Source organism: Girardinichthys multiradiatus, chromosome 11 (genome assembly GCF_021462225.1).
Source record: "Girardinichthys multiradiatus isolate DD_20200921_A chromosome 11, DD_fGirMul_XY1, whole genome shotgun sequence".
Taxonomy (NCBI): Eukaryota; Metazoa; Chordata; class Actinopteri; order Cyprinodontiformes; family Goodeidae; genus Girardinichthys; species Girardinichthys multiradiatus.
In genome coordinates this window covers 36,533,897-36,559,075 of record NC_061804.1, presented here as the reverse complement: position 1 = coordinate 36,559,075, position 25,179 = coordinate 36,533,897, and the positions used below count along the sequence as shown (strand labels likewise).

Below are 25,179 nucleotides of genomic sequence, written 5' to 3'. Positions count from 1 at the left end.
ACAAAGGGAAATTAAATGTTGTTGCAGCTAATATTATGCAGGTTTCCTCAAAGAGCCGTTGTAGATGCTGATGGCTGTTTGCAGGAAGGATCTCCTGTAGCGCTCCGTCTTACAGCAGATCTGAAGAAGCCTCTGACTGAAGACACTCTGTTGTTGTATGACAGTCTCATGAAGAAGATGCTCAGGGTTCTTCATAATGTTCTTCATTTTATGAAGAATCCTTTTTTGCACAATCATCTTACAATCATTGTTAATATTTTACATAATTTCAAAACTGTAAACAATATTTTTTTGGAATACATTGTTTTGTCATCTAAATTTGAGTGCTATTAAATGAAGTAGACATTTATTTTCCTATATACCATTCGTTTAAACTGTTAATTGAGACCTTTTCAATTTCTATTCTATTCTACTCTATTCTATTCTATTCTATTCTATTCTATTCTATTCTATTCTATTGCCCCTGGTAAATAGAATGTGCTGGTTTACTAATTAAAAGTTCCTAGACACTTTGTTTTACATAAACAAATTAAATTACATTTAAGTGATTTAAAAACAATTACTAATATAACTAAAAAATATATCGTTCTTCGTCATCTTCCGCTTATCCAGGACCGGGTCGCGGGGGCAGCAGACTCAGCAGAGACGCCCGGACGTCCCTCTCTCCAGACACCTCCTCCAGCTCCTCCGGGTGGAGCCCAAGGCGTTCCCAGGCCAGCCGAGAGACATAGTCCCTCCAGCGTGTCCTGGGCCGTGTCCTGGGCCTCCTCCTGGTGGGACGTGCCTTGAAAACCTCCCGAGGAAGGCGTCCAGGAGGCATCCGGTATAGATGCCCGAGCCACCTCAAATGGCTCCTCTTGATGTGGAGGAGCAGCGGCTCTACTCCAAGACCCTCCCTGAAGGCCGAGCTCCTCACCCTATCTCTAAGGGAGTGCCCGGCCACCCTACGGAGGAAGCTCATTTCAGCCGCTTGTATCCGGGTTCTCGTTCTTTCGGTCATGACCCAAAGTTCATGGCCATAGGTGAGGGTAGGAACGTAGACCGACCGGTAAATTGAGAGCTTCGATTTTCGGCTCAGCTCTCTCTTCACCACAACAGACCGGTACAGCGCCCCCATTACTGCAGCAGCTGCACCGATCCGTCTGTCAATCTCCTGCTCCATTCTTCCCTCACTCGTGAACAAGACCCCGAGATACTTAAACTCCTCCATTTGAAGAGGGCAAGTCATCCTTTTCCGGTCGAGAACCATGGCCTCTGACTTGGAGGAGCTGATCTTCATCCCAGCCGCTTCACACTCGGCTGCGAACCGCCCCAGTGCATGCTGTAGGTCTTGGCTAGAGGGGGCCAGCAGGACCACGTCATCCGCAAAAAGAAGAGACAAAATCCTCTGGTCCCCAAGACCCCCTCCGGGCCTTGGCTGCACCTAAAAATCCTGTCCATAAAAGCTATGAACAGGACCGGTGACAAAGGGCAGCCCCGCCGGAGTCCAACATGCACTGGGAACATGTCCGACTTAGTGCCGGCAATGCGAACCAAACTCCTGCTCCGCTCGTACAGAGACCGGATGGCCCCTAGTAAAGGGCCCCCGACTCCATACTCCTGGAGCACCCCCCACAGGGCATCACGCGGGACACAGTCGAATACTTTCTCCAGGTCTACAAAACATATGTAGATCGGTTGGGCAAACTCCCATGAACCCTCAAGTACCCTGTAGAGGGTGTTGAGCTGGTCCAGTGTTCCACGGCCGGGACAAAAACCACACTGCTTCTCCTGAAGCCGAGGTTCGACTATCGGCCGGACTCTCCTCCCCAATACCCTGGCGTAGGCCTTACCAGGGAGGCTGAGAAGTGTGATCCCTCTGTAGTTGGAACACACCCTTTGGTCCCCCTTCTTATGAAGGGAGACCACCACCCCAGTCTGCCAGTCCAGGGGCACTGTCCCCGACTGCCATGCAATGTTGAAGAGGCGTGTCAACCATGACAGCCCCACAATATCCAGAGACTTGAGGTACTCAGGACGGATCTCATCCACCCCCAAAAATATATATATATATTAAAATAAAATAATTTCTGCATGTGTTTTTTCATTTCTTGAATCATATTAAAGGTTGATTTCTTTCCAAGATTTTAAAAGTGAGATTATGCTACCTATAGGTGAATTTGTTTTAAGGCTTTTTATTTATCTTTAATAGCAGTGCCAAAATAATTTAAAAGAGAGCTGCATTAATATGAGGTGTTGCATAAAAAGTAACAAGTTCTCAGCTAAGTTCTCACAATGCTTTCATATTTTTTATTCTGATGATTTATAACAAAATCTGAAATATGTACATTTCTGTAGGTGCAATCATCAGAATACACTCACCTCAAAGTCAGATACTTTTTCATATGAACCCATACAAGATACTGAATCCTTGTCAGTCTCAACAAGCATACAGGAGTTACAAAAACTAACACACAAAACGTTAGATGCTCAGTTCATAGTTACACTTAACAATCCCGCTCATTCAAACCATGGTATAAAAAGACAATCAGCTTAATAGCATCCAATGTATGTTAAATATAAAACATCTATCCTGTGCATTTACAGGTGATCCGCTAAACACGTCACATAAGAGAGAGAGAAACAAAATCCAGAGATGGCAACATCTGACTTTTACTCAAAACAACTTCAAGCTCTAAAAAAAGTGAATACAGTTTACTGTCTGATAAACAGCTCTTTGCCATCACTTTTCATAACTACTGAACAGAACATTTTTCATAAAAAAAAAAACCCAGAAAACTGTGGAAGTAATTATGACACAATTGAGATATACATTACACTCCCTCACTTGGTAAATACGGTTATTAAAATGTCAAATATGTAGAAATCTGGAGAAAAGAAATATGCCCATGCCATCAGGGCAAAAAACTGTTTTTATTTAAATATCATTTGAACAAATTCATTTTGACATCACCGTGCCACAGATTTGGTTTTAGTATGTGTTTTTACTATAAAGTTATGGTCAGTTGATTGAAAAAAAATCAAACAAATTACCCCATAAAGACAGTTTTCATTGACATTGGAAGTAGTTTCGAGTGATTATCAAAGTTTTCCTTTAGGACTTCATTTGTGCTTCTTCAGCAGATAAATCTTAAGAATGTCATTTTCTTTACATGTTGTTGTCTTGTTGTAGCACTTTATAAAAACAGTACATAAGATTTTTCTTTGATCCTTTTTAAAAAAATCCTGCTCCTTCCTGGGAACCACCAGACTAGACTAAACTGTGGACATTATGGTGAATATGTCTTTTCAAATGATAATTGCTCTATGTGGTTTATAAATTTTGTTAAGAAAGTAAGTGAGCTTAACAACCGTGTGCTGAAAGGCTAACCTCTGAAAAAAGAGCAATGTGTGATATAGTTCAGTCAGTTCAATAAGTCGCTTTTTGGTTCTGAATTAATTTTGTTTAATATGTGCAAAACGTAGGAAACAACCTGAGTTGTATTCTAAATTTTTTCATGCATGTGTCCAATCATGCCATCTCTCAGTAATGGGTCATATTGCCATCAGGTTAATGTGTTACCAAAGGAATAAAAACACATCTCTTTAGCATTAACTTAGTATAGGTTTAGTCATCAATCATGCTAAGTGCTTTCTTGCATTTGATTTGTTATTAAGCAAATAGGTTGAGTAAAAAAATGTTTGAACTATTCATCAAAATGCAAACTCCACATTTCCCAAAAACTGATCAGGCAAAATGTTATAACCATTCGACTTTGATGAACCAGCATTAAAATCTTCAGCAGTTTAATTTACAGCAGCCTGTAAGTTAGCCTGGGACACCCTTTGCCCCCTGCGCGCATCAATGAACCTTGGCCTCCTGTGAGCCTGTTGCTGGTTCACCGTTTTTCCTTCCTTGGACCCTTCCTTGCAGTTTTGACAGATTCTGACCACTTCAGACTGGGAATGCCCCACAAGAACTGTAGTTTTCTAGCTGCTCTGACCCATTCTTCTCTATGGCACAACTTGTCCCTTTTCAACTCACTTCTGTTTGCACAATTATCCTGCTTCTACCACAACCTTGAGGACACAATGTTCACTTGCTTCCTAATATGTCCAGCCCACTAACAAATGTCATAATGAAGAGAAAATTGGTGTCACTCATTTCCTCCCAGGTTCATTTTGTAACTTAATTTGAAACATTTTCTGGAATTAAAATTATAATTTGATTAAAAAGAACTATTATATGCCTAAAAAACAATAAGGATTAACAGAGAATGAATAAAAATATTTATCTTAGCCTCACATATCAGACAAATCTGAATTACGGCTTTCTCTTTTTGATTTTTGGACGATTTAACTTTACTGAAATCCTATAGATTATGCTCATAATCTTCTCGTTTTTCCAAAGACTTTTTATGCTCTGCATCTATTTACATGCGGTTCCACTTGCAGTCATTCTATCTGTCTGTGACTCCTGCTGTCGAATATCATGGACCTTCTCTGAGGCTGGTAGAAGCAGCTGGTTGATGTTTCCAGTCTCTGTCCGCTTTTTGGAATAGTCATTTTATTCTGCAGAGGGAGTCCCTCTTGGGTCCTGAAGTTCTCAGTCATCTCTTTGGAAAAGACATTCAGCGCGGACGTGTCGTTCAGACTCTTGATGGAGGACAACAGCTTTGCATCATCCCCTGTCGTTGGATAGTCCATGAATGGGAAAGGGGGGCTGAGAAGAATGAGGCTCTGAGGTCTCTGCCGGTTTCTAAAGGACGGTCTTTGCAACAACGCCCCTCTGTTAGGCCTGGGGCCATCTACAAACACTTCCAGACTTGGGGCGTGCCTCCTGGTTATGACTGGCAGTTCTGGAGATGGGGTCTTCCCAGCCTCAGGTGATTTCTGAATATTTGAATGCTTTTGGTGTTTAGGAGCAGGCTCTTTGTTCTCCAGCTCTTCCTTTAGGTCCAACATCATTAGAGGCTGCACAGCCGTGCTTGTGTCTGCACTCGTTTTCGGAAATCCAGTTTCTTCATCCTTCACAGGGCCAGAGTCGCTCTCCTGCTTTGTTTGAGGTATCTGGCTATACTGCACCTGTGGAGGGACCACAGGCACAGCTTTGACCTGGCATGTTTTTATCATATAGGCAGTGCGCACCGATGACACGCTGACTGGGGCAGAGTTTCGGCGGAGAGGTGCCTGTCGATCATTTAGAAACATGTCCAACTCAGTGTGTCCTTTATTCACAGTTTCAGACGAGGCCAGTAAGCCTTTCGGACCAGAGGAAAACTCAGACAAGTTCCGGTTTTGCTGATTTGAAATATCTCTTATGCATCGATGGCCAAGGTCTAAGTTAAGGGAGTAGGGTCTGTGTCTGAAAGAGCCGTGCTCCTCTTTTTTCTCTGGCACTTTTGTCTCAAACGACATTTGCCTGTTGAACCTCTGAGATGACACTGTATTTATTGGTTTTGTTGTGCTGCTCTTTGCTGTTTGAGGTTGGGTTGTGTTACTGTTGGTTAAGCTTGTCTGTCTAGGAACCGAAAGCTGATTGGTCCATTTAATTTCTGGATTAGTGCCAACACTATGAGGAAGGTTTTCAGGAGATGAAATCTCGGAGTTAGGAGTTTCTCCCTTTGAACCAAAGGGGGAAAGCTGGTTAAACAGCTCCTCCACATCGGGTGAGTGGAGAGGACTGGTAACCCACTGCTTGGTGGAGCTAAGATCCTCCCAGGACTCCACCAAGTCCAGCTCATCCAGGTTCCTCCCACATACATCTTCATCGTCAAGGTTTGCTAGCTCCGGTGCGTTTCGTCTGACCTCTAAACACACTGAGAGTCTCTGATAGGCTTCCACCTCAGGAATCAGACATTTCTTTAGTTCATCCTGTGATAATTTTGTGTCCTCTTGTTTCTCAGATTTTCTGTCTGAATTGTCTGAGAAGTTTGCAACCTGTGGGGTGTCCTCTATTGTTAAAGGATTTCTAACACAATCTAACCTGGTTTCCCTCCTGAAAACCTGGCACTGCTTGGTGTAAGCTGGTACATTTTTATGTAAAGGTTGCAACTTCTCTTTTGCATCCAGTGCGCCTGGAAGTTGGACATCAAAGTTTTTGTGAACACAAAACAAGAGGTCTGATTCAGAGGGCTGTTTCCTTTTTGAGTCAGATCTATTTGCATTTACACGCTCACCCAAAGCGGCATTCGATGGCGGCTCCTTACAAAGCAAAGATAGCGATGGAGAGCTGCGGCTTCGCTTTGACTTGATGTCCATTGTTAACTTGGTGCTTGTTGAAGCAAAACCTGGTTTAAAAGTCTTATGCAGCAGATTGATTTCAGGCTCAGTAATTATCAACTCTTGATTGAGGTCAGTACAAAGCTGTTTCCCAGGAGCAGGGCCATCATCCTGAAGGATGAAAACAGACATGAACTTATCACACAAAATGACTTCATCTTTGTCTTTTCACTGTATTTGAGGCAAGGGTTTGGATTTTAACATTTAAACATCTCAAGGTAATTTAGTTTCCTATGAAATAGCATAAAATTATTCATACCACTGGCAGATTTAAAGATAATGTAATGTTTCTTCTGCTGGAAATTATATAAATTATATAAATTAAATAAAGTTACATTTAAGTGATTTAAAAACAATTACTAATATAACTAAAAAATATATCGTTCTTCGTCATCTTCCGCTTATCTGGGACCGGGTCGCGGGGGCAGCAGACTCAGCAGAGACGCCCAGACGTCCCTCTCTCCAGACACCTCCTCCAGCTCCTCCAGGGGGAGCCCAAGGCGTTCCCAGGCCAGCCGAGAGACATAGTCCCTCCAGCGTGTCCTGGGCCGTACCCTGGGCCTCCTCCCGGTGGGACGTGCCTGGAACACTCGTCGTCTTCCGCTTCATCCGGGACCGGGTCGCGTGGGCAGCAGACTCAGCAGAGACGCCCAGACGTCCCTCTCCCTAGACACCTCCTCTAGCTCCTCCTGGGCCGTCCCCTGGGTCTCCCGGTGGGACGTGCCTGGAACACCTCCCGTGGAAGGCATCCAGGAGGCATCCGGTATAGATGCCCATGCCACCTTATCTGGCTCCTCTCGATGTGGAGGAGTAGTGGCTCTACCCCGAGCACCTCCCGGATGGCCGAGCTCCTCACCCTATCTCTAAGGGAGTGCCCGGCCACCCTACGCCGCTCGTATCCGGGATCTCGTTCTTTCGGCCATGACCCAAAGTTCATGGCCATAGGTGAGGGTAGGAACGTAGACCGACCGGTAAATCGAACGCTTCGCTTTTCGGGTCAGCTCTCTCCTCACCACAGTGGACCAGCACAGCGCCCCCATTACTGCGGCAGCCGCACCGATCCGTCTGTCGATCTCCCGCTCCATTCTTCCCCCACTCGTGAACAAGACCCCGAGATACTTAAACTCCTCCACTTGAGGCAGGAACTCCCCTCCAACCTGAAGAGGACAAGTCACCCTTTTCCGGTCGAGAACCAAGGCCTCGGACTTGGAGGAGCTGATCCTCATCCCAACCGCTTCACACTCGGCTGCGAACCACTCCAGCGCATGCTGAAGGTTTTGGCTAGAGGGGGCCAGCAGGACCACGTCATCTGCAAAAAGAAGAGACAAAATCCACTGGTTCCCAAACCAGACCCCCTCCGGCCCTTGGCTGCACCTAGAAATCCTGTCCATAAAAGTTATGAACAGGACCGGTGACAAAGGGCAGCCCTGCCGGAGTCCAACATGCACTGGGAATAGGTCCGACTTAGTGCCGGCAATGCGAACCAAACTCCTGCTCTGCTTGTACAGAGACCGAATGGCCCCTAGTAAAGGGCCCTCAATTCCATACTCCTGGAGCACCCCCCACAGGGCATCACGAGGGACACAGTCGAATGCTTTCTCCAGGTCCACAAAACACATGTGGACTAGTTGGGCAAACTCCTATGAACCCTCAAGTACCCTGCAGAGGGTATAGAGCTGGTCCAGTGTTCCACGGCCGGGACAAAAACCACACTGCTTCTCCTGAAGCCGAGGTTCGACTATCGGCCGGACTCTCCTCCCCAATACCCTGGCGTAGGCCTTACCAGGGAGGCTGAGAAGTGTGATCCCTCTGTAGTTGGAACACACCCTTTGGTCCCCCTTCTTATGAAGGGAGACCACCACCCCAGTCTGCCAGTCCAGGGGCACTGTCCCCGACTGCCACGCAATGTTGAAGAGGCATGTCAACCATGACAACCCCACAACATCCAGAGACTTCATGTACTCAGGGCGGATCTCATCCACCCCCGAATCCCTGCCACCGCGGAGCTTTTTAACCACCTCGGTGACTTCAGCCTGGGTGATGAAAGAGTCCAACCCTGAGTCCCCAGCCTCTGTTTCCACCAGGGAATGCGTGATGGCAGGATTGAGGAGATCCTCGAAGTACTCCTCCCACCGCCCAATAATGTCCCCAGTCGAGGTCAGCACCTCCACACCCCCACTGTAAACAGTGTTGGCGAAGCACTGATTCCCCCTCCTTAGGTGCCGGATGGTTAGCCAGAATTGCTTCGAGGCCAACCGGTAGTCCATGGCCTCACTGAACTCCTCCCAGGCCCGAGTTTTTTTCTCTGCCACCGCCCAGAACGTGGCACGCTTGGCCTCACGGTACCCATCAGCCGCCTCAGGAGTCTCACAAGCCAACCACAGCTGATAGGACTCCTTCTTCAGCTTGACAGTGTCTCTTAGTGCCGGTGTCCACCACCGGGTTTGGGGATTGCCGCCGCGACCGGCACTGCAGACCTTACGGCCGCAGCTATGGGTGGCAGCATTGACAATAGATGCAGAGAACATGGTCCACTCGGACTCTATGTCTCCAACATCCCCCGGTATCTGGTCAAAGCTCTCCCGGAGGTGAGAGTTGAATACATCCCTGGCCAAGGGCTCCACCAGACGTTTCCAGCAGACCCTCACTATGCGCTTGGGCCTGCCAAGTCCGTCTGGCTTTCTCCTCCTCCAGCGGATCCAACTCACCACCAGGTGGTGATCAGTGGACAGCTCAGCCCCTCTCTTTACCCGAGTATCCAAACATGAGGCCGAAGGTCTGATGATACAATAACAAAGTCGATCATTGACCTCCTGCCTAGGGTGTCCTTTAAAAAATCTCTTCTGGGCAAAAAGAACTCTTCTGTTTGGTGGTCAGATAAAGCAAAAACGTATTGTTTGGCCATAATGATGTGGCCTTAATTTGGTATAAAAAACGAGAAGCATTCAAATGACATAATAGCAAATAATTTACCAGCTGTGTATCTTTAGTGAGACAGTGCATGTCTTTCCCAGAAGATGGCGCTGTATCTTTGTCTTCACTTCTTTGTGCATTAGGCAGTGCTTCCAGTTTGGAAATATTTTTTCCTTCAGTTTTCTGCAATCCTTTCTTATCTGAATCTGAAAAAAATGCACATGTTCCTTCATACCAAACAACAAATTTAGCTAAAGAGAAGCCATCTTAAAAAGGTATAAAAGAGAAGATGCCCTCACTCTCTGGTGACACTCTGGAGGTCAGGTCTGTTCCTTCCTGTCTTTTTGGTTCCAGCAGAGGGAACGTGTTGCTCTTTTTGAAGCGGTTGCTCTGCTCTGAAGGCTCTCTGCAAGATTTTAAAGTGGCTGCTTTTTCTTTGTTGAGCCCCCTGCACGGTGTGCTGTTAGAGCTGATGACAGCAGACACACGTAAGGGCACAGACACAGCAAAAGGTTCAGATATGTTGACGGCTCTGCGTTGGTGCCTTGGAGAAGACTCCAATGGGAAGAAGCTGCCTGGGAATGAGGGCCTGGAGGAGCCCGAGTACAGCATCCTCCTGTTTTTTGGAGAACTTGGCTTGTAGCTGCTGAGGTCATCCCCTTTGAACACCTTGAGTTGTTCTGGCATTGTTTTTTGAGAGGACAAGGAAGCTGCTTGTGAGTCTCTTTGGTTAAGGCCGGAGCTCCAGCCGGCCATGGCACCACCTTTCTTTGCTTTAATCTCCCACTTTTGGTCTTGTTCGTGCAGATCAAAGAGTGAGTCAGATTCCAGTGTTCTGGATTTCACATCAGGATTAAAAATACTATTGTGTCCATCCGCTGAGATATTGCTTCTTGCTCCGCCGTCATCTGTGCAATAAAAAAATAAATGTCATGTATCCTAGGATTCCCATTGTAAGCAATACAATAGTTGCATAATTATTTTTTTAAAGAGGCAGTGTTTAAGCTATTTGTTTATGCATACAGTGCTTTGCAAAAGTATTCATACCTGTTTAACTTTTTCATTTTACACTGTTTACATGTTGCAACCACAAACATCAATGTATTTTATTTAAATTATATGAAATGGACTAACATCTGCTTTAATTTAAACCATTCCACCATTTCACCTCAGTCCATTCTCTTACGGCCTCTGATGGCTTTCCTTCCAGGATTGCCCTGTGTTTAGGTCCATCCTTCATCCCATTAGCTCTAACCAGCTTTCCTGCCCCATACTGAAGAAACAAACATCCCCACAGCATCATGCTGCCTCAACCATATTTCACTGTGGGGATGGTGTTTTCTGCCAGTGGTGCAGTATTATTTTCTGCCACAAAAAGGGTAATGCACATAAGCCCAAAAGGGTTTTTTCTTCTCATGTAAACAGAGAAACGTCTTCAACATTTCTGGTGTGTCTCCTACATTGATGTGGCCAACTAAAAAACAGTACTTTGCTTTCATTGAATAACACTATCCTTTTTGCCATTAGTAATTGTCCTATTCATATATTCTCTCACCTGAGCTGTGAATGTCTGCAGTTTCTCCAAAGTAAACTTGGGCCTTATTGTCTGCTTCTCTGATTGTAGTTTGTTTTGCCCGGCCTATCAATTTAGGTGGATGAGCATGCCATAATTTGTAGTTGTGCCAAACTATTCCTGTTTTCAGATTTGAAGAGGGCTCACTGAGATTTTCAAAGCTTGGGTCATTGTTTTATAACATCACCCTGCTTTAAACTTCTCAACAACCTTCTCCTTGACCTGTCTGTGTTTCCTGGTCTCCATTGTGCACTAATGTTCTCTAACAAACCTCTGAGGCCTTCACAGAACAGTTGGAGTTTATACGGAGTTTAATTACATACAGATGGACGTTATTTAAGAGTATAGAGTAAAGGAGGGCTGTATACAAAAACATGCCAAACTTTTCAGATTTCTTTTGTAAAGCACTATTTGCTTTTGATTATTTGACTTCACAGTTGTGCGTTACAATGTTCACATCATTCAGTAAAAATACATTTGTATTCGTAATGTGGCAAAATTGGAAAAGGTTTAAGGAATTTCTTTTTTTTTTGCAAGGTGGAGTTGTGATATATATATATTAGACTTCGGTTCACCTGGTGATGAGGAACACAAGGACTCCATGCTTCTGGAAGGACGAATAGCTGCCTTTTCTGTGAAAGAAAAAAAAAAAAGTGTTCCTAGTAACTTTATAAGTAACTCCTTCAGAAAATATGGACTTGAAATCACTTAAACTCTCAATTTCTTAGTTTGTAAGAATTTTATAGGAGATAACATGCTGTTATAGTACTGTATACATGAAAGATTTAAATGAAATATATGTCATCAGAAGTGTAAAAAAAGTTTTGCATGCAGGGTGGATTTTGAGATCTGGGTTAATTAGAAACCTCTAACCTTTCCACACAGATGTCAGACTTCAGGGGAACTTTCTGCTAATTGTTGTAACTTCAGACTTGGAAGTTTCATCTTTTTAATTAAAATGACACAGATTAATAAAGTGCACCCATTAACGAGTCAACCAGGACCAATGGATATGAATGTTTTGGAGGGTTTTTTAGAGTTCATGAGGCCTTTTTTGAGATGGTTTTAAAATGGTGATAGTTCAAAATCTTAGCTTTTACTGTAGTAGTACTACTACTGAATGTTTGAGAACCACTGCTCATACTTCATCAACTCTACTCACTTTCTGAGGTCTATATAACACTGTTGTCTATTTCATTTAAAAAAGTAATCATATTGTCACTGTCCTTTTCTTTTAATATGTAATAAAGTTCAAAGTCTGTCTGTCTGTGCGTTAATAATTAAAACAGTTTCTGTATGTTTACAGTGGGCTTCCTTAGATTGGAGCAAAGCCTGACCTGACGCCCCCTGTGCTCTGATGAACACACTGCCATTGCGACTGAGTTTTCCCTTGGATTCCACAGATCTTCCAAGGTTAAAGATAGACTTCCACTTCTTGGATTTTCCGGAGAACTTCCTCCTAATCGGTAAAAAAAGTGAAATTGAATAAGTATTTATTTTACAGCGCATCCTTATCCTGCAAGACATCTATCTTTGACGTAAAAGCCTGAACTTAGATCTTACTTGCTATCTGATATTTCTATGACAGTGTGATAGAGCGATGCAGTGCTTGTATCAGGTAGGCTGTTCTCTCGCTGACGTTCTTTGTGCACTGGATGGTTTGGACCTAAGGAGCGCGCCTGAGCTTCTTCTAGACTCATCAGTTTCATCGGCCCACTCCCACCACTGATTGGGAGTGTGGCGTATTTCTCCGCACACATCAAACTTGGTCCTGCAAAAGTATATTCTTAGTATTTCACATATGAGTAAAAGTCACCAACTATTTTAGTCTTGTAACAACTGTGTGTTTATGCTATAGTCTAGCATATCATACCTTCTTTGGGTTTTACTTGATCTGAATCACCACTGAAGATCTGCTCTGTGTGGTTTAAGATAAACTCAATCACTGACTGCTGTATGCGCACCTCCTGGAAGGCCATGTCTCCATTACCAGATGAAGTCTCAATATCCTTAGATCTAAGAAAAACAAGGTGTATTAGGAATAAATTGCTGATTACAAGTATTTTTCAAAAGTAGTGAATTTGCAAGTACCTTCCATTTAAATTTGCAGAAGGCGAAGTAAAAGAACTGCAGTTCTGCAAAAAAGTATTTGTCCCCTTAGATGTCGTTTACTGTGTTTTTTTGACACATTTAAATGTTTCAGATCACCTATAGAAATAGAAACCGGAATAAATTTAATATACAGTTTTCAAATGCACACACCTTCTAAAAAGTACCCGTGTTGTTTCGCCAGTCAATTAATGTTTTTCTGATCTTGGTGATCAAAAATATATTTTTGGCTTATGTCTCACAAACAATGAGCTTCGTTTTGGTCATTAGTGGTTTTCCCCTTGTAACTCTACCATTGATGCCATTTGTGCCTCCTCTGAGCTATCTCTGGCAGACAATGATATCCCACACAGCTGGGAGTTTTTAAAATAAAGTCGGCAGTGCAGGACAACAGGAGGTGTTGTGTGGCATCAATGTCAGCACTACACGTAAAATCTCTGTCAAAGGTCTCTCCATACTGTTTTTTTGAAAAACATAATGGTGAACGGCTGCCACAGTAATGGGGACTCTGTGCCGGTCCGTTGTGGTGAAGAGAGAGCTGAGCCGAAAAGCGAAGCTCTCGATTTACCGGTCTACGTTCCTACCCTCACCTATGGCCATGAACTTTGGGTCATGACCGAAAGAACGAGATCCTGGATACAAGCGGCTGAAATGAGCTTCCTCCGTAGGGTGGCCGGGCACTCCCTTAGAGATAGGGTGGGGAGCTCGGCCATCCGGGAGGGGCTCGGAGTAGAGCCGCTGCTCCTCCACATCGAGAGGAATCAGTTGAGGTGGCTCGGGCATCTATACCGGATGCCTCCTGGACGCCTTCCTCGGGAGATGTTCCAGGCACGTCCCACCGGGAGGAGGCCCAGGGGACGGCCCAGGACACGCTGGAGGGACTATGTCTCTCGGCTGGCCTGGGAACGCCTTGGGCTCCCCCTGGAGGAGCTGGAGGAGGTGTGTGGGGAGAGGGACGTCTGGGCGTCTCTGCTGAGTCTGCTGCCCCCACGACCCGGTCCCGGATAAAGCGGAAGACGACGAGTACGAGTACGAGTACATAATGGCGAACAAACTTACTACAGCGATGCTGTTGTTGGTCGAGCAAATACCTCAAATTTAATTTATGTTTCTCACCTTGATACTCTTTCTTTTATCCCGTTGCTGCATTGGATTGGTCCCTTGAAAAATTACATGGGGAAGCCAAAAAAGGTGCCCTAATCCTGCCTTTAAGTGTTTTGTGAAAGGAATTTTGGTTTATTATGTGTTCTTGAATTTCCTTATTTTGGGGTGTGATATGTTACTTTTATAGATTTTTTAACCTACTTCATGTTGTCAAATAGGTTCAATTTATGTAATTTCTGAATTCCACAGGTCTGGCAGTAATCAGGCCTTGGTGTTGCTAATGACGAGGGTATTACTTCTCAGAAAGGGCCAGGATTATTTGGATACCTTTTTTCCCTTAATAAATTTAATCAGCATTTGAAAACTGCATTTTCAATTTACTTATGTTATCTTTGTCTGATTTTTTTTTTTTTTTTTGATGATAAGAAACATTTAAGTGTAGCAAAAAAAAGCAAAAACCGATACTTTTTACAGCACTGTAGGTTTGAAATCTTTCCAGAATATGTGTGGGTTTAAACTCACCTTAACAGATTTGGAGCCCAAACCAAAGCCAGATTGCGTGTGTGCATATTTGTCTGGGCACTTAACGTGGCAAGGTGGGCCAAGTGCTTCGAAAGGTACTCCAGAGTCCTGAGGACAGTGGATAAAAAGCCTTTTATCATATCTTTCACAGCATTAAAGTCAGTTAAAGCAAACTGGACTGCTGTTTCAGGAGAGAAGAGCAAGAGCGGCCTGATTTACCTGAAGTGAGGGGTAGGAAGTTCTCTGATAACTGTCTGAATGTGTAAAAGTCTGTCTTGATCTTCGTGAAATGAGACAACCTCCTGTGTTGGAAACAGAGATATACACAATGACAGTTATATCTTTTTTTTTCACATCATAATTTTTTAATATACCTTTCAACTGTGTAAGAGATTGTAAAATGTTCTGCAAATTTATATCCAATGATGACCAAATATGAAATACATTTTCTAATCACATGCCATTCTAATATCTGATCTTTTCAAAAATAATTTTCTGTTTACAATTTACATAGATTTATTTGTGACTCAATAGCTCAACTGATCTCAGTGCATGGCCTTACAAATTAACTTCTCAATTCAAATGCATTTGTTTACATTGCACCAACAGATAAAATTTCAAGCTACAAATACGTCCAAATTACACTGCTCTAAAAAAAAAAAAGGGAACACTCAAATAACACATCCTAGATCTGAATGAATGTAATATTCTCATTGAATACTTTGTTCTGTACAAAGTTGAATGTGCTGACAACAAAATCACACAAAAATCACCAATGAAAATCAAATTTATTAACCAATGGAGGCCTGGATTTGGAGTCACACACAAAATTAAAGTGGAAAAACACACTACAGGCTGATCCAACTTTGATGTAATGTCCTTAAAACAAGTCAAAATGAGGCTCAGTATTGTGTGTGGCCTCCATGTGCCTGTATGACCTCCCTGCTGGGTTGTTGCCCTCCTGTGTCCTCCTCCACGTCTCCTGGTGTACTGGCCTGTCTCCTGGTAGCGCCTCCAGGCTCTGGACACTACGCTGACAGACACAGCAAACCTTCTTGCCACAGCTCGCATTGATGTGCCATCCTGGATGAGCTGCACTACCTGAGCCACTTGTGTGGGTTGTAGAGTTCGTCTCATGTTACCACGAGTGTGAAAGCACCACCAACATTCAAAAGTGACCAAAACATCAGCCTGAAAGCGTAGGTACTGAGAAGTGGTCTGTGGTCCCCACCTGCAGAACCACTCCTTTATTGAGTGTTTCTTGACAATCACCAAAGATTTCCCCTTGTTGTCTTTTCCATTTGAACCACAGCTGTGAAATTGATTGTCAATCAGTGTTGCTTCCTAAGTGGACAGTTTGATTTCACAGAAGTTTGATTTACTTGGACTTATATTGTGTTGTTTAAGTGTTCCCTTTATTTTTTGAGCAGTGTATATACAAATATATAAATCCATATCAGTCATAATTCAGTTCAAACCAGTCCAATTCATTCCATTAAAATTACATTTAGATCTGTCAACATACAGTTCAATACAAACCTAATTATTGTGAATTACGATCAAAATATGTTGATAATATGAGGACAGCTGATAACATGGTGTTGGTTCAAGAAAGCCCCTCATATTGCATGCAGTCACTGCAGCAATCTCACTTTCTGAGTAAGCATCTGGACAAAATCATTCAAATTTATACTCCTTGAACATTTAAATAGATCTGCTTCAATGAATGCAATTAAACCAACAAGACTGATGTCTTTGTATGTTTTATTGAACTCATAATGGCATGAAAAAAAACATATCTTCTAACAAAAACCCTCCAAGCCAATTTAATTGATGAGAAATAAAAAGGTTGGTTAAAGAGGTTCACAAAAAAGCATCTGTTGATGTCTAAATATGGTTGAGATGTTGTCAGGGTTTATCAAATGGGTGAAACAAGTCTTACTATAAACATCTTTGTTTAGGCTAAATTCAGACAAGATATACAGGCTGAAAATGTCTAAATCTTTCTTTTGACTAAAACAAAGTCACTAGCTGACCTGAAAAAGCCAAATAAATATATCCATGGATGTCCAGTTTTTGGAGGTAAGAGATTTGTGACCAGCCAGATTTCTGTTAGTGCACCAGGAGAAGGAAAAGTTTTTCAAGCATACTCTAGCACTCAGCATACCAGAGTGCTGGAGCTAAAGGCAGAGCCAGCTAGAGATGTATGAAAGCCAAGGTATGTAAATAGCCCCGTCAAAGAACATAGACTGTTCCACAGAAAGCAGTTTTTCCTCTGGTATTTTTGTACCATTTCTCCTTACTGCAGTCTCTTTCATATCTGTATTCACATAGAAAAACTGTCAAAAACCTTTCTTTACTACCAAATATACAAATTATACAACCTTTACTTTATCTTAAGAGGTTATCAGCTACATTTTGAGTATAATGTCGGGTCTGATAGCATTTTAATGTTTTGAAATGTATCCAATGGTACTGAAGTCATAAGATTTTGCCGTTTAATTTAGGCCTATTGATTTGATGTTTTATTTGTACGAAGACTAAGATGATATCCCTCAAAGCAGTTCTAAATACACAAACAAAAAACTGATCTTAAACATGTCCTGTAAGAATCTGAAACTACAGTATAATAGCCCCGTGTTTTCAGATGCACTGAAAATACCTCTGTTGCTTTGCAAAATTATTGATGTTGCAAACTTCAGTGTGTTTTGGGGAGATTTCATGCAATATACCAACACAAAGTAGTGTATAAGTGTGACTTGGAAGGAAATTATTTTTGTGTTCTTTCTTTCACAAATAAAAATCGGAAAAGTATGCCGTGCATTTTTATTCCACCCGCCTAAATTAATACTTAAAAGAACTTCCTTTTGTTGCAACTTTTTAGAGTCTATCTACCAGATTTGTACATCTAGTGATGGACATTTCTGCCCATTCTCTTTTTCAAAATAGCTAAAGTTCACTCAGACTGAATGGAAGAATTTATTCTAATGCATAAATATGCCTTGATGTAAACCATTCCATTGTAGCTCTGATTGTGTTTTTAGGGTTATTGCCCTACTGGAAGGTGAACCGATGTCCATGTCTCTAATAGGTTTTCTTTCATGTTTGCCCTTTATTCAGCTTCACCGGTCTTCCCATCAACTCTAACCAGATTCTCTGTCTCTGCTGTAGAAAGGCCTCCCAAAACCATGATGCAGCCATCGCCATGTTTTATGGTGAGAATGATAGGTTATGGTCAAGGTGATGTGCAGGGATATGTTCTGCCAAAAATCTAATGGAGGCCAAAGCTTAGAATTTGCCTTGACAAAGGCCAAATCTGGGGAGTGCACTACTAATAGTTGTTCTGTTTACAGTCTTTTCCACTTGAGCTGTGAATCTCTGCAGCTCCTCTAGAGAACATCCACCTTTTGGGTACTTCCCTAATCACTGATCCTCTTGCCCTTGTGATTGCCAATTGACAAAATTGGAAGAAGTTCAAAGGGTACTAAATATGAAGAAATGTAGTAGGCTAATTAATGTTTGTCAAAACAACAAAATGCTGAACAAACAACCAAATGAACTCTGAAGAAATCCTATGACAGACTTATTTTTAGGTTAACATTAAAAACAAAAACAAGGGACCATCTGAAGTTCAGGAATGTCCGTCCCTCTATAGTACATGCAGGATGAATGTTGTACTAATCTGCAGCCATACTATCATAATCAGACAAGATTTCTACATTCTGCAGATGGATCTAAACATACTCACAGTGAATTTGCTGTAGAGCTCGTATGTGAGCAGAGGATTGGGCAGCTCCCTGAAGTAGAGCTTACATAAGGAACCCACACAGTGGATGTCCTGGAGGTACACTTCCTTTGTAAGGTCAGGGCACGCCTCGGAGCAGAATTCCTGCCTACACGCAAACATCCACAGACAAACACACTCAGTTAGCTGAATGGCTGGACAATTTAGCACCTGAGCTCACTTCGGCTGATCCCTGCGGCTCGTCAGATTGAAGTTCATTCGTCTGGTCAATGTTGTTGCAAATGGGGAAAAACAAAAGTAGACAATCTTATTTATCTTGTTTTAAGGATGCCTAATTTTGTTTTTATCTGCAAAATGTACCCAAAGGTCAGAGATTCCAACATTTAGGAAATATCTGCTCATATTTTATCTGACATTTGTTTTTCTATGACTAACAGTGCTGTAAAAAATATTTGTCCCTTACAGATTTCTCTTTGTTTCATTTTTTTCTTGACACATAAATGCTTATGATGGTCAAGCAAATATATAATCAGACAAAAATAAATTGGGAAAAATACAAAATAAATTTTTCAAATGATGATTTTATTTGTTAAGGAAAAAAAGACAGCTGTCCAAACCAACCTGGCAATATGTGAAAAAGTAATTCTTACATAAACTTAATAAACAATTGCAACAATTGTCATGAAGCAGTTATGTTAACTGGCAACGAGTCTTTTGCATCACTGTGGAGTAATTTTAATGACATTTGAATTTAAATCTGGACTTTGACTTTGTCTCTCTTCAAAACCTCCATTTGTTCTTTTTTGTGTCACTCAGAGTTGGACTTGCTGCAATACTTTGGATCATTGTCCTGCTGCATAACCTAAGCTCCCTTGATCTGATGGCCAGACATTATTCTTCAGGATTATTCTTATCAGCCAGAATTTTTGATTTTATTAAGCTAAAGCAAATTGTCCCTGTCCCTGAAGAAGCAAAGCTCACAGACCATCACACTGCCACCACCTTGTTTGACTGTCAGCATAATGTTCTTTTCTGGAATGCTGGAGTAATTTTACACCAGATGTAAAAGGACAGACACGTTACAAAATATCCAAAGAATAGTTGTTTTCCCAAAAGTCCTGGAGATCAACAGTGGTTTTGGCCCTGGAACTCTCCCGTGGATTTAATATAAGCCCAGTCTCATTCTTATTGTTGAATCATGAACAACCATAACTGAGCCAACTGATGTCTGTTCTTTTGTGACCTCCTAGATGAGTCTTTGATGCAATTTTAGAATGATTTTGGTAGGCTGACCAATCCTGGGAAGGTTCCCTACTATTTCATGTTTTCTCCATTTGTGTGTGATGGAAAACAAATCTGAATTTATATTGCGCTTTTCCAGTCAAACTGACAACTCAAAGTACTTTACATTAGAACCACATTCACCTAATCACACTAACAAACATGCACACATTCATACAGGATGCACAGATCAGTAGGCAACTTGAGGTTAGGTACCTAATAGACATATAGCAGGAGAGAGCTGGAATTAAACCCACAACTTTCAGAATGCAAGATGACCACTCTCCACTGAACCACAGTTGTGGTGGTTAATGATTTTTTTTTTCTCATCTGTTCTGGAATTTCTTTAGATCAACCATGAATTATCAGCCATATGATTCATAATTCAACCAGGGGAGGCGTTTACTTTTTCACATACTTGGCTGGTTTCGTTCGATTTTCTTACACAATAAATTAAATCATCATTTTAAAACTGCATTTTACAAAGGTTCTCTTTGTCTGATATAAAATTGTTTGAATGATCTGGAACATTTTACTGTGGGAACAAAGGCTGAAACAGAAGAAAAAAACAACTGTAGGTAGGTAAATACTTTTTCAAAAACTGTATGTTGTCAGCTTAAAGAAAAGTGAGTACCTGAGACGCTGAATGTTTGAGGTGACCCCTGAAAGTCTGTAGATCCCATCCACAATCCCATATCTCTCAATAAACTCTGCACACTTCTGGAGGACCTGCGGAACTTCAGGAAGGAAATCATATGATATTAAAGAGACTTGATTACATGTCTCAATTTTGGCTCTTTGTTGCACTACACATCTGCAGAACGTAGTAAAAATAAACAGCTTTAAAATTCACACAATAACTGTAACAATGCACAGAGGATTGATTCCAAGGTATGTGGTTTGTTTCACCACACGCCTGCTTTCTGCTCCTCAGGGTCGATGACTGTAGGTGGATTTAGGCAGGAAGTTAAAAATGGTTTGTTTGTTTCAGAGGAAAGTTGACACACCCAGTCCTTGTGGCTGGTATTACTTACGACGTTTCCTCTAATAGAAATAGGCTTTTGTAATGTTACCAATGACCTACACACTGCTTTCCTAACAACAGCCCATCTCCCCAGTAAACAACTTCGCAGAAGCCTGCAACAGCTTTAGCTGTGGTTTTTAAAGTGTCTGTTAAATCACATGTCTGATTCACTCTGACCACAGCTTCACTTTTACTAATACCAACTCTAATACCACTGCAGCTCAGTTTGTTAGACTGAATGTGGTTTTGGTGTAGTTGATGAAACAGACCGCTGAGCTTTGTATTAAAGAATCGTACAGTGTTGCATGTGGTTTTTTTGACCGTTTCGAACAGAATAATCAATTTTATCATTAGTTAGTGAAAGGTATGCAAATAAGAAACCGAAAGGTTTGATTTAAAGCCTTGTTATTTGGAGATGCAGTAAAAAAGTTAATCAGAAATCTGAGTTTTTGTCCTGTATTACTGCTGTATGAATGAGTACTAACCTATTTTCTAATAAAAATTAAACGGCATTTCCTTTAAATTGGAAAAAAACAGAAAACATGTACTTTTTTCAATATGAGCTTCAGATTCAGGCAAAGCTAATTATATTGGCTCATTCTTCATATTTTGAAGCATTTCTGTGAAATTTTCAATATTTACTGGTGTTAACTTACATTACATTGGAAACGAACATGCAGAACCCTCCTCCACAAAAATGAACAGCCAAATATTTTTGGCAACAGTAAATTTCTCACAGCTCACCGCAGAAAGCAACAGATATTTAAATTCTCATCTTTCTGACCTAAGTAATTGGATTTCTAATTGCCTGCCTGTGGTCAGACCCTAAAGACGAGCAACCTCCAGGTTGTCATTTAGCCGTTTATGCACTGAGGGAACGTTTCTCATAGACAGGCAACAAATATAGTTGGAAGTTTGGACAGATTTCTGAAGATACAGCAGGACATGTAATAATTTGTGGAGAGCTTTTAAACTTGAAAAAAAGAATTGGCCTCTGGGATCATGTAAAAAATTTCATTTTTCTACAGAATTTGTAGCCGTTTCTTCAACCTTTTAAATCACTCAACAGCTTTACAGTTTAAAACTTTTTGGAATGCCTTAAAAAACACATTTCACAGTACCATACTTGTGTGTTACATTAAGTGACATTTTAGGGCCCGGGACAAACAAAAGTTTAACCTTTAAAACATTTTAATGTAATTAAAGAAAACCAATTTAGGACATTTTCTATTTTGACTGGAAAACCTTTGCATGTGTCTCTTTTTATAACTACAAAGTAACAAAAATGTAATAATAATAAACACAAAGTAATACTATACAATAAAACTAGTTAGAAAATGGAGCTACAACAAACGTTATATTCAATCAAACAGATTTTCCAGGGTAAAGCAAAAATGTTTAAGAGGTTGATATAACTGATTTGTAGTGAAAGTCAAAACAAAATGTTCTTTAATGCATCTATATATCTATCTATATATATATATCTATATCATATATGTGTGTGTGTCTTTCTTATATTCACGTATATGTGTATATAGGAAACACATACACAGATACACATCTCTTTGACCCAAAACTTGATCTGAACATGAGAGATGTCTGCAGCAGCAAAGAACAGGGCAGAAGATCTAATTTTGGTAAAAAATCTTTTGGAAATAAATGTAGATTTAGTTCACAACAACAATTTTTTTATGTCTGAAAAATAACCTTTTTCCTACTATTGTGAATTTACTCTAATCTGTGCCTTAGATCTTTGTTTGATAGAGAACATTATAGATAGCTATTTTTATGTGTGTTTATCTACATTCATCAAGAAAACTTGTGGTTAAACACCCTGGCTGTGCTGTTTCTCTGGTAGAAATAAACTTATCAAAACATACTTCACAGATAATGTCAGCTTGGCTCAGTAGGGAGAAAGTGTGCTGCAAAAGAGCATTGTCTAAGGGCAAACCATTTGGATTACAAGGATTTATCTTTATGTTGCCTTTACATGTTTAAATAATTACATTAAACATATTAGATAGTGTGTTTTCTTTTGAATATGGCTACACACGAACATTTTTAAAAAGGATAGGTAAGATGTTTGGGTTCTGGTTCATTTCAGACCGTTGTCATACCCAAATGTTATCATTTTGTCCCAATCAATGGCTATTTGGTACCAATGTACTTAATCATTTCATATTAGTTTACTTTTCTTGCTAGTAACGTATCTTGATGAGATGTGTAGATATATAATCAACACAACACTTAAATTTCATGTTTGATTTTAATCAGTTTTACAGCTTTTTAAGAAGAGTTTAGAGTGTTACTGTCTATTCCACTAATTGAGTTTCGATCCCTGTTTGGGTCATTTGACTTCTAAAACATGAGACATTATGACCCCTAACCATAGTGCACTGCATGCCAAACACAACCTCAAGTTTCTCTTCACAGTGCTCCTATGTTTACTACAGGATCAGACTTTCATTTTTATTTTGTTTTGCCTTTAGGTAGACATTGATGTTGCCAATTTATTACTGAATAAATCTTGAGAATAGAAACAACAGACTTATCTTTAGTGTTGAGAGGATTTGCAAGTCACAATTTCAAAGCAAAAGTTAGAAAGATATAAACAGATCCACATATTTTGTATATATGCCATGATTTTTAAAAAACAAAATAAGATTACTTTCAATAAAGCAAAGTCTAAGCATTAAAAACCCAAATATCTGATAATTGTAGTAAAATATATTCTCATAAGTGAATATATAATAAGCCCTTCTATTTTGATTAAAGTACACCAATGAAACTGCTTTTTTTAATGGAAATTGGATCTTTTTCCCAAACTTTTGTCCAGTCATCTAACTCTGAGCAACTTCCTGCTGGTGGGCATTTATTGGATTCTCTATAACATCATTTCTTTACAGTAGACTACAGCTGATTGCATAAAAAAGGTGCGTAAAGTAGAGTATAGAAAATATCTTCAAGTGTTGTCAAAGCAGGCATGTAACATCCCAAAGGTGGGTACAAACTAATGTATGGTTGCCCCGTGGTTAAAACTGCAATAGTATTTAATGTTAAGGGGCAGCTTCTTTCTGGTTTTCTCGAAGTATGCACATTTTCAACAATCCCTCTCTCAAATGTTAGATGGTTTTTCCTGAAAATGTTGGCTGTTATATCAAGACTTTGATTGTTGTCAGTGACGGCAATAAGAAATGTTAGTCTCAGCTTCTTTTTTCAATGGGTATATTAGAATAAGGACCATTCTTCACTGCTGTTTATTGTTTAAGATACTTGAAAGTTTATCCTAAAGTTGTAAATTATTAGATTATTTTCTCAAACAATATAGCCACTGAAATTTAAGCAAGCAAGAAAGAACATCCTAGAAAATTAACTTTGTTCTCTAAAGTGACTCCTTTGATCCTTATTTGACCTATAGGTTTTCCACATCCCACCAACAGCTTAAGAAGACAATATGTCGCTGCTTCCATGACACAGGACTTCGACCCACACCTCCTCCCTCACTTCCTCTCTGGACACCCCGCCTCGCACTATAGGACCATCTAACAGGTCTTTCTCAAACATACCTTTAGAGCTTCTGTTCATGTGATTTCTGTTCACTCATTTCCCAAAATATTATAGCTGGACACTTTTAAATATAGGCTGTGGGAACAGGAAGTCAGAAAAAAAGAAACAAAAACTAACTTTTTTCAATTAATTTGATCACATTTCTGTGTTTCTTTTGTATTTCTTCTTTATTTTTGGTTATGTAAAAGCAGTGGTACTATCCAGTCTTTTGTTATGTCAGAAACCTTGTAGTAGGAGCTATATTCAACAGGAAATTTACACAAAAAATCTAAGAGCCCCACCCAAGGTTCATTAAATGCAGCCAATGGGTGAAAGAATGTTCATAATAAATGAAAACACATGTATTCTGATGAAATGCATTTGTAATCAAAAACTGTTTTTTACTTATAACACATATCTTCTGTGTTTTAAAAAAAATAGCATTTGTGTATAAAAGGTTAAAATAGCCAAAGTAGTTTAAAAGGTTTACTGTAAATCTTCTCCTTTGTGTCTGAGTAAAGCAACCAGCAGAGGACATGTTGTTTGGTTTGGTAAGTGCTAATTTTACAATAGCATTGGATTTCAAAGGAAGGGTTACCATCTTGTGCTGAACCCTGGAGATGTTCTGTCAGGTCACAGCCGAACACATTGTCACTTCCTTTCTTTTTGGTCTTCTGCTTGTTTCCTTTATTCTTCATGTGGGCTCCAGTTAGTAGTCCAGGCGATTAAAACAAAAAGTTCCTTGAAAGCACCGAGATTGATCCATATGACCTCAAAAAAAAAGAGATGGCAGGTCAAAAGGCAGCCGCACAAAAAATCCCAGCACACAGCTCCCAAATGCCTGCATCCGCTCGTACCCTGACAGACCACACGTTTGGTGGCTGAGAGCAGCGCTGACGTCACTTTTCAAACTTCAACTTCTTTTAAATTGCCAGTACCTCATCAGATGAGCTGAGAAAAGATGTGGTTGGACTGTCCCTCTGCTGGGACAAGGCACTTGGCTGTATTATGTGGGCTGATTTGCAGAAACGGCATTAGAATTGGTTGGTTTCCTGTTGTTTTTTCCCCCCGTCATACTCTCTCTCTCTCCCTCTCCCTGCT

General features: G+C 40.9%; 1 protein-coding gene across 2 annotated transcripts; it reads right to left on the bottom strand.

The window, feature by feature from the left end:
• Positions 1-2,262: 2,262 nt before the first annotated feature.
• arhgap31 (Rho GTPase activating protein 31) lies at positions 2,263-25,179 on the bottom strand. Of its 2 annotated transcripts, XM_047379742.1 has the most exons (13): positions 25,017-25,179; positions 24,677-24,849; positions 20,143-20,245; positions 18,231-18,375; positions 14,702-14,784; positions 14,483-14,590; positions 12,621-12,763; positions 12,311-12,518; positions 12,085-12,206; positions 11,323-11,379; positions 9,474-10,082; positions 9,235-9,380; positions 2,263-6,372 (listed from the first exon to the last, which is right to left on the bottom strand). In XM_047379742.1, exons 2-13 carry the CDS (start codon positions 24,774-24,776, stop codon positions 4,435-4,437), a joined length of 3,762 nt encoding a protein of 1,253 aa, XP_047235698.1. In that variant the 5' UTR covers positions 24,777-24,849; positions 25,017-25,179; the 3' UTR covers positions 2,263-4,434. The 2 variants fall into 2 exon arrangements, with proteins under 2 accessions (XP_047235698.1, XP_047235697.1); XM_047379741.1 differs by having other exon boundaries at positions 24,677-25,179.